At 34.1% G+C, this 8663-nt stretch overlaps 1 protein-coding gene across 1 annotated transcript; it reads right to left on the reverse strand.

Moving 5' to 3' along the window:
• Nucleotides 1-351: 351 nt before the first annotated feature.
• Nucleotides 352-8395, reverse strand: LOC133874110 (beta-glucuronosyltransferase GlcAT14A). The gene is made up of 4 exons (XM_062311944.1): nt 7694-8395; nt 7143-7218; nt 6899-7014; nt 352-1130 (listed from the first exon to the last, which is right to left on the reverse strand). The coding sequence occupies exons 1-4, from the start codon at nt 8181-8183 to the stop codon at nt 613-615; spliced, it is 1200 nt and encodes a 399-aa protein (XP_062167928.1). The 5' UTR covers nt 8184-8395; the 3' UTR covers nt 352-612.
• Nucleotides 8396-8663: the final 268 nt, after the last annotated feature.

Raw genomic sequence — 8663 nt, forward strand, 5'->3', positions numbered from 1 at the left:
AGCCCTAAGATAAATGAATCCATAGAAGACCCCTTCAAGTAGGAGACTTGGTTGGGAGGCTTTCACGCTGGATTACGTGTCAGAGTCCAAGATACTATTGCTGCATATGGGTATGTGAGTGTACTGTCTTTGTACTAGCTTTATCTTCTGATAGTGGATTTCTTAAATTTGGCTGCCCCAGAGTAATTTTTCTCTTAATTGAGTTCCAACTTCGTTAACAAAATATGTCTATTTTAATTCTGCATTTTCGATATTTTGTTACACATTACACACACGATTAACAAATGAAGTCAATTTATTTTTCAGCACCAAACACCGAAAAATACAAAAAATATTTAACACCCAAACAAGTGAAGTATCAATCCCAATAGAAATAATAGGCACAAGCCAAAATCACTACATGCTCTTTCTTCAAAAATGAAACATTACACTATGAAGATTTCATAGCAGCTTATAGCCATCACATTGTGCATTTTAACAAATTTTTAACTAAAACTAACCTAGCCAAATGAAATAAAAATAAAAAATAAAAAAACCCAAAAACTTGAAAAGATGAACCGATATTTATATTATTATCAGGGACATTTTATTATATTTTCATGAAAGAATGAATCATCTACATTGCTGCCTGTGGAAATTCCTCTCGGAAAGAATTCTGGACAGCAAAGTTTTCAACCTTCTAGCCCCAGCTCCAGGCCTCAAAACACCATAATTCTCACTTTGAAAAGCTGAGCATGTATTATTTATGTTTCCACTCCCAGAACACCAGCCGCCATAGTTGAACTGTCTCTGCTGTCTTTTGAGAAGCTGGCGATCAATTTTGTCAAGAACTCTGTCATTTTTCTTGAACTTCCTGGCAAAGGGGCGGTTGCTCAAAACAATGCTCCTATAATCTTTAAGTCCGAGGGACCTGGGGTGCTGCTTGGGAGGATTATCCCATGTGATGTAGTGGAGATCATGATTAACTGTAGTGTTCTTGTAGTCTTCAGAATTGCATATAGCTGTCTGGAAGTATCCCTCCGGAGATGAGACAAAGTTGGTGTAGTAGAGGAGAAGGGTCCTTGGCAAATTGTCCCACCCCACTATGCAATACTCGGTGAAAGATCTTGACAGGATTGTCCATGCTGAACCTTGTGCAGGGGAAGCCAGCAAAAAGAAATAAATTCCATATATCAAGTGGAACAAAAACATAAAAACTCAGAAAGTACTCCATATAAACTATCAACTTCATGATGAACCAGGTTGTTTGTTCTGCATCCTTGTCAATTTACAATGGCTTTCCATTTTAAAACAAAAGTGACAATTCAACTATAAAGCTAAAAATATACCTACTCACCTCAAACTAACACCTCTTCTACAAATATACCACCAAACTATTATTTATGATATTTGACTCCTTCAAACTACTATTATTTTGTTGTAAAAAAGAAAAAAAGAAAACACTTTTCTGAGCTATTAACAATAAAATACTTAGAAAATGGTGTGGGTGTCCTGCGCATGCATATTTTGGACTTGGAACGCCCAAATTGCCCTAAACTACTATTTATAAAGACACCCTCAAACTATCATTTATGACACGTTGCCACCTTAAACTACCATTTCCTTGCGATGTGATAAATGCTCAAATTGTCCCGAATTTTATTATTATTTTTTTAAAAAAAAAAATAAAGAAAAAAAAAAAGAAAAAGAGAAAAAAGAGAACTACCCCTTGAAGGCATTTGAGAGTGACCGAATCACTTTCAAAGCCATGAGAGAATGGTTTACCACTTCCCAAAATAGTGGGTGGCTGAATCATCCCTCCCCTTGAGGGGGTGTTAAGCCACAACCCAAAAGCCTCCTTTTTATTTCTATTTAATTTTTTTCTCCAAAATCGAGGCAATTTGGACATTTTAAGTCTAAAATCTACACATGTAAATCACATACACCATTTTCTGTCTATTTTAACAGCAACATCAACAGATAGGCCAAATCGTAACAAAATTTTAGTTTGAGGGAGCCCAATGTCACATATAGTAGTTTTGGAATGTCTTTCTAAATGAGTTTAAGGAAATTTGGGGATTTCAAGTCCAAAGTATTCACATGTAGCTCAAAGTTAGAAAGATTTTTGTTTTTAAGTTAGATTGAATTCAATGAGAAGAAGAAGTTTCTGGCTTGATGAACACAACAGTGCCCCCAAGGCCAAGGGTCATGAACTACAATCCCTTAACCTTCCTGATAACCATCTCTAAGCTATTTGGCAAAAACAAACTATATAGGACGAAATCAAACTTTATGCGTCAACACATAATAATAACAGCACAAAGCTGTAAGCCCTTTGTTTGGTTGTCTGAAAAGATGATTGACACAAAAACTTAGAAACCTTTTTCTTTTTTTTAGCATTATCCTCCTCCCCATTTTCTGGATATCAAAAGGCACATCCATCACGATTTAACTAAAATCATAAATCCCATGAAAATAAATAATTTAAATCAGGACCTGTATATTCAGAAGTATCACATGTAACAATGATTTGAATAAACAGATATTGAAATCACATGCAAACAATGTAATTTATTTTTCCAATACCATATTCCACCCTTTCCCTTCACCTTTTTGTTATCTTACAATGGGGGATTGAGATCTTTGTGCTTCTATTTCTCCATCTTTTTAACTTTTCATTTCCAATTTAAAATTAGGGCAAAACTTATAGTGCTAACAATTTTTATACGAACACAACACAAAATTAGAAGATTAAAAAGGTGGGGGGGCCTTGACTTCTTCTATTAAATGAGTCAGGTTAGGGTTAACCTATATAATTATATAGTCGTACTTCGACACGACACGACCCGAAGCCAACACACGACATAAGAGTTGATAATTTTTTTCACGATCCGCGAATCCAACACGAAATTAGCGGCTTATAGATTGACCTATATAATTTTATACTTATGTCTTAACAAAACCCAAACCCGAATAGCTACTCCTATGAAAAAGTAACTGTGGATGATTATTGATGCAAGAGAAAATTCGATATAAAATTTGAAGATTATTTCATGAATGAGATCAACCCAAGACTGGAAAGAATCATACAAAATATATGAAGATCATTTTCAACATAATATATTTTACTTTCTATATAAGAATTTTACTGTCTCCAAGTTTATGGTTATGTTTTGTATTTTTATTTCTTTCTTTTTCTCCAACTATTCTGCTTGGAAAATACTCAACCTTTGCCTATATAAAGGCATGTCTGTATTATTTTGAAATTAAGTTTTGAAGTATCAATTAAATTTTAAGTCTTTCAGAATTATTTCTATATTTGCTTATTTGAGGCAATTAAGGGTTTTCTTTTACCTATTTTTATTTTCTCTCTTCCTGAATTATCTTTTCTATCTTCAATTCATGCTTTCTGCTGTTATTATACGCTATCAGAACAATCTTAATTTTGACCCACATCAATTGGTATCAGAGCTTAAGGATCTTCTTAGGGTGAATTTTCATCAGTTTTCATGACTGGTAGTCGTGGTCATGGTTGGCATGGACAGGTTCCGAATGAGAAAGTCTTCTGCCTTGAATGCATTTTACAAGACGTGATGATTGAAGACTTGCAGAGACAGGTTGCGAAGTTAACCTAGCGTCTAGCAGTGCAAAACATGAAGATGTATCGCGATATTTAAAGTCGCGATTCAGAATCCAATTTCGAGAACCCATATCATAATCCTGTTATGGTTCGGGAACAACGTGGTCGGGATAAAGAGTTTCAACATGAAGAAGACGTTGATGATCATCCTCAATGTTTTATAGATTGGAATTCTCCACCAACTTATGATATATATATCAATGATGAAGATCTTATAAAGGTAAGTTTTTTGTCATATGGTCAAGAGGTTGAACAAAAAGTAGATAATCATGTGTTTAATGGAAGTGTAAATAGTGAAATATCTCAATGGTGTCTTCTAAAAGTTATAAGTCATTGATGTTGATCTTCTTGGGATTGAAAATTTTGTCAAATTTTCTTAACGAAAATCTTGACGTTTGTTTTAACATGTGGAAGAAATTTTGATTTTTCGTGGTCAAGAAAGATTTGAAATTTTTTGGATAAAAAAAATACAGAGAGTGAATTTATGACAATCAATCGAGAGCTTGTGAAGATTATTTTATCTCAAGTTGGTGAGAGTACCTTCAAACCTAATATTCCGAGTCATGTTGTGATAAGTTGCAAGTTGTCTTTCTTCTAGTATCAAGTTGCTTTGGTGTTAAAAAGTATAAAATGGAATGAATTGAATGGACATCCAAAAGATCAAGGGAAAGATGATTCGAATTCGATGATGAATTCTTTCAAACCCGGTGAGACTAATACATGAGACAATTAGGCATAAAATTTGAAGATTAGTTCTTAAATAAAATCAGCCCAAGAATAGAAAGAATCATACAAAACATTTGAACATTATTTTCAGAATAATATATTTTACTTTATGTAAAAAAATTTCCTTTGTCTCCAAGTTTAGAGTTACGTCTTGTATTTTTATTTCTTTCTTTTTCTCCAAGTATTCTGCTTGGAAAATACTATAACTTTACCTATATAAAGGCATGTCTATATTATTTAGAATTAAATTTTAAGTGTTTTAAAATTATTTTTTTGTTTGCTTATTTGATGTAATTATGGGTTTTCTCTTCCCAATTTGTTATTTTCATTCATCCTAAATTTTCTTTTTCTATCTTTAATTCATAATTTCTGCTGCTATCGCACGCTGTCGGAACAATCTTAATTTTGTCCCGCGTCAGTTGGTATCAGAGCTTAAGCGTCTTCTTGGTGTGAATTTTCATAAGTTTTCATGATTAGTGGTCGCGGTTGGCGTGAACAGGTTCCGAATGAGGAAGTCTCCTACCATGAATGCAATTTACAAGACGTGATAATTGAAGACTTAGAGAGACAAGTTATGGAGTTAACCCAACGTCTAGCAACGCAAAGCATGGAGATGTATCGCGATATTAAAGGTAGCGATTCAGAATCCAATTTCGAGAACCTGTATCACAATCTTGTTCTAGTTCGGGTACAATGTGGTCGAGATGAAGGGTTTCAACATGAAGAAGACGTTGAAGATCACTCTCAATGTTTTGTAGATTGGAATTCTCCACCAACTTATGATACATATATCAATGATGAAGATCTTATAAAGGTAATTTTTTTGTCATATGGTCAAGAGGTTGAGCAAAAAGTAGATAATCATGTGTTTAATGAAAGTCTAAAAAGTGAAATATCTCAATGGGGTCTTCTGAAAGTTACGTATGTTGATCTTCTTGGGATAGAAAATTTTTTGTCAAATTTTCCTAACGAAAATCTTGACGTTTGTTTTAATATATTGGAAGAAATTTTGATTTTTCGTGGTCAAGAAAGAATTGAAATTTTTGGAATTTTTTTTTTTTTTTTTTGATAAGTATTTTTGGAAGTGAGTTTAAGACAAAATCAATCAAGAGCTTGTGAAGATTATTTCATCTCAAGTTGATGCAAGTAACTTCAGATCTAATATTCAGAGTCATTTTGTGATGGCTTGCAAGTTGTCTTTCTTCTGGTATAAAGTTACTTTGGTGTTGAGAAGAATAGAATGGAATGAATTGATTATCAAGGCAAAGATGATTCGAATTCGAGAATGAATTCTTTCAAACCCAGTGAAACTGATGCAGGAGACAATTAGGCATAAGATTTGAAGATTATTTCCGAAATAAAATCAGCCCAAGAATGGAAGGGATCAAACAAAATATTTGAACATTATTTTCATAATAATATTTTTTACTGTATGTACAAAAATTTTATTTTGTCTCCAAGTTTAGAGTTACGTTTTGTCTTTTTATTTGTTTCATTTTCTCAAAGTATTCTGCGTGGAAAATACTCAAACTTTTTGCCTATATAAAGACATGTCTGTATTATTTTGGAATTAAGTTTTGAAGTCTTTCAGAGTTATTTTTTTGTTTGTTTATTTTGAGCAATTAGAAATTTTCTCTTCCTAAATTCATTTTTCTATTTTCAATTCATAATTTTTATTGCTATCATCATGCGTCAATTAATTAATTGCATACTGTGTAAATAACTTCTTTTTTTTTTTTCAAGGCATCCACCATGGGAATTCTGTAAAGTACTCCGTACAAGCAGGCAAGCATGTGCGTTTGGAAAGAGAGATGCATCAGCATTTGAGTTGTCTTTCCATTATAATTTCTTACACTCTCTCTCTCTTCCACTTCTAATAAACAGAGTTACAGATCAAATACGGAGACAATAATGTTTTACTTTAATCATATAAAAAGCTCCTAGGAAACCAAACCAACAATAAGAAAATCGGATTCTTTTCCTTTCATGCCCCTCCACTCCATATTTTATTATTTGTTTCCCCCTCCAATGAATTTTAAGGTTTCCTAACTTATCGTTTTGTCATTTAACTTACAAATTTTGGTCACAATTTGGTGGGAATTTAGGTGTTATGAGTCGGATGCCGGTAGGTGGAAGAATGGGATGCCAAAACAAATTATAGATGATATCAACGTGGATGTCGCATCAACCACTTACCTACCTTTTCTAGTGGCACTAGCATCAACAAAATTAGGAGAATGAAAAGGACATTTAACAGCAATCAATTCAACAGAGAATATTGACGACGGTACATAAAATCAGTTTCTTGGGTTTTTTTTATTATACAAAAAAATAAATAAATAAAGTGTTGAGAAAAGACCATCTTGAAAATTAATTTGGAAACGTGGGAAAATAAGTTTAAATAAGTGGAAACAATTATCACCAGAAGTTCACATGCTAGTAAAGAATAAAGAATAAAGAAAACCGGAGAAGGCTTTGGAGGGGCATGGATGCAAATCCTTTCTTTACATAGGGCTTGCTTCAATTGGAATAGTGAGAAGATTGGGGAAAAACCTGTATAGAGCTTGAAAGCTGTTGGGACGGTCCTCTGTTTAATAACCCACCAAATGTCAGACTTATTGCGGCTATACAGCGCTGGGTCTATTAAAATTGGCTTCCCTCTCTTATTCCTGAAATGTGCATTTGCCAAATACAACTTTCTCAGACTAGAAAGAAAACATATATTTTACCAACTATAGTAATATATACAGATAAAGTATTGATAAATAGGAAAACTTTGGAAATAATTGAAACTCACAGTTTCCAACCCAAGTGACCGCTGTGCTGTATGAAATTCAGATTTCTGGGCAAGTCCGAGAAGGCATCAATTAGATCTGCAAAATCAGAAAAAAAAAAAAAAAAAAAAAAAAAATACACCATTTGATATGCAACTAGAAGCTCATAATGAAGAAACTTTGTGAAGCGTGACGGTATGGGATAAGCATGCCATCCACAATATATGTAAGAGAGACCCATATAAAAATTTACCTGCTTAAATAAATTATATGTTTAACTTGTTAAAAAAACCTCTTATTGAATCTTTTATTTCCAAAATAAATTTTAGACTATCCAACTACTACTTATCGACACGTGAATTCTATATATGAGTCTCTCATGTTATTTATCTAAATTAGTAACCATTCCAACACGTCATTGTTGTTATCCCAAACCAACCCCAGAATATGAAACATAGTGAAACCAGAACAATGGGGGAAACACTGGAAATAAAATTATATGGATGCAAAATTAAGAAAATCGATCGACCTGTATTACAAAAAATAAATAAATAAATAAGGGCACTCACCCTACCATCTTGAGTGATTAAGGGATAGTCAGAAGCACTAAGATTTATGAACCAATCCCAATTGCAGGTCCTCAAGAGCATTGCCATTGCGTGGAGAGTGGTGGCAAGCATGGTTGGTCCTCTATACGTCACCAAGTTAGGCTTCTTAAAGACCCAGACATTACCCACTTCACTGAAAACCGGGTTCCGGGCCACAAACTTGGCTAACTCCCTATGCTCCGTCGCCGGCGCACCATAATCCATGTGAATTAAATAGTAATTCCCCGGATGATACAATGCGAGTAGCAGACGTTTTAGCCTCCCGGTGTCGCCTTTCGACGCTGAGATCACGTAGGCGAACGTCGCCGGATATGGCTTGTTGGATTTTTGTACATTCAGGTAGTTCATAATAGGCCGAAAGTTTGAGATGGGCAGGGTTAGTTTTGTCGGAATGTATAGAAAAGAGAATAGTATTGCGAGTAGCATGAAAGAAATGGTGAAACCTTTGATACCCATCAGGGGAAAAAGAAAATGTCAGAAAATTCAGAGAGAAAATGGTGGAGATGAGGATGGGAGGATTGGAGTTTTCTGGTAAGGTTGGGGAGGTTTAAATGGCTAAAGAATTGGGGGAATAATGAAAAGCGTGGGAATTGTGTGGATTAGATCTTTTGGTTCCTTGCTTGGAAGCGAAGGCCTCCATTTGTCAGTATCTTGTCGGTGGGATGGGAGTGATTTTGATTAACAGTCCTCCAATATTTGAGCCTGCGTTATCATACAACGCAATTGTACCCATAATATCTTTCTTCTAGATGATTTAAGCTTGAATTTACGTAACTACCCTTTGTATGTCTCATATATAGATGTTCCAGGAACATCTTTTTCAGGTGAATATTTTGTTTTTTATTTTTAATTTTTTTGTTTAAACTTTCTGGGGCAAGATTATTGCAGGATTTTCGTGCTTTTTGTAGATCCAAGCCTCTAATTAGTAAAGCTGGT

Source organism: Alnus glutinosa, chromosome 7, assembly GCF_958979055.1.
Source record: "Alnus glutinosa chromosome 7, dhAlnGlut1.1, whole genome shotgun sequence".
Lineage (NCBI taxonomy): Eukaryota > Viridiplantae > Streptophyta > Magnoliopsida > Fagales > Betulaceae > Alnus > Alnus glutinosa.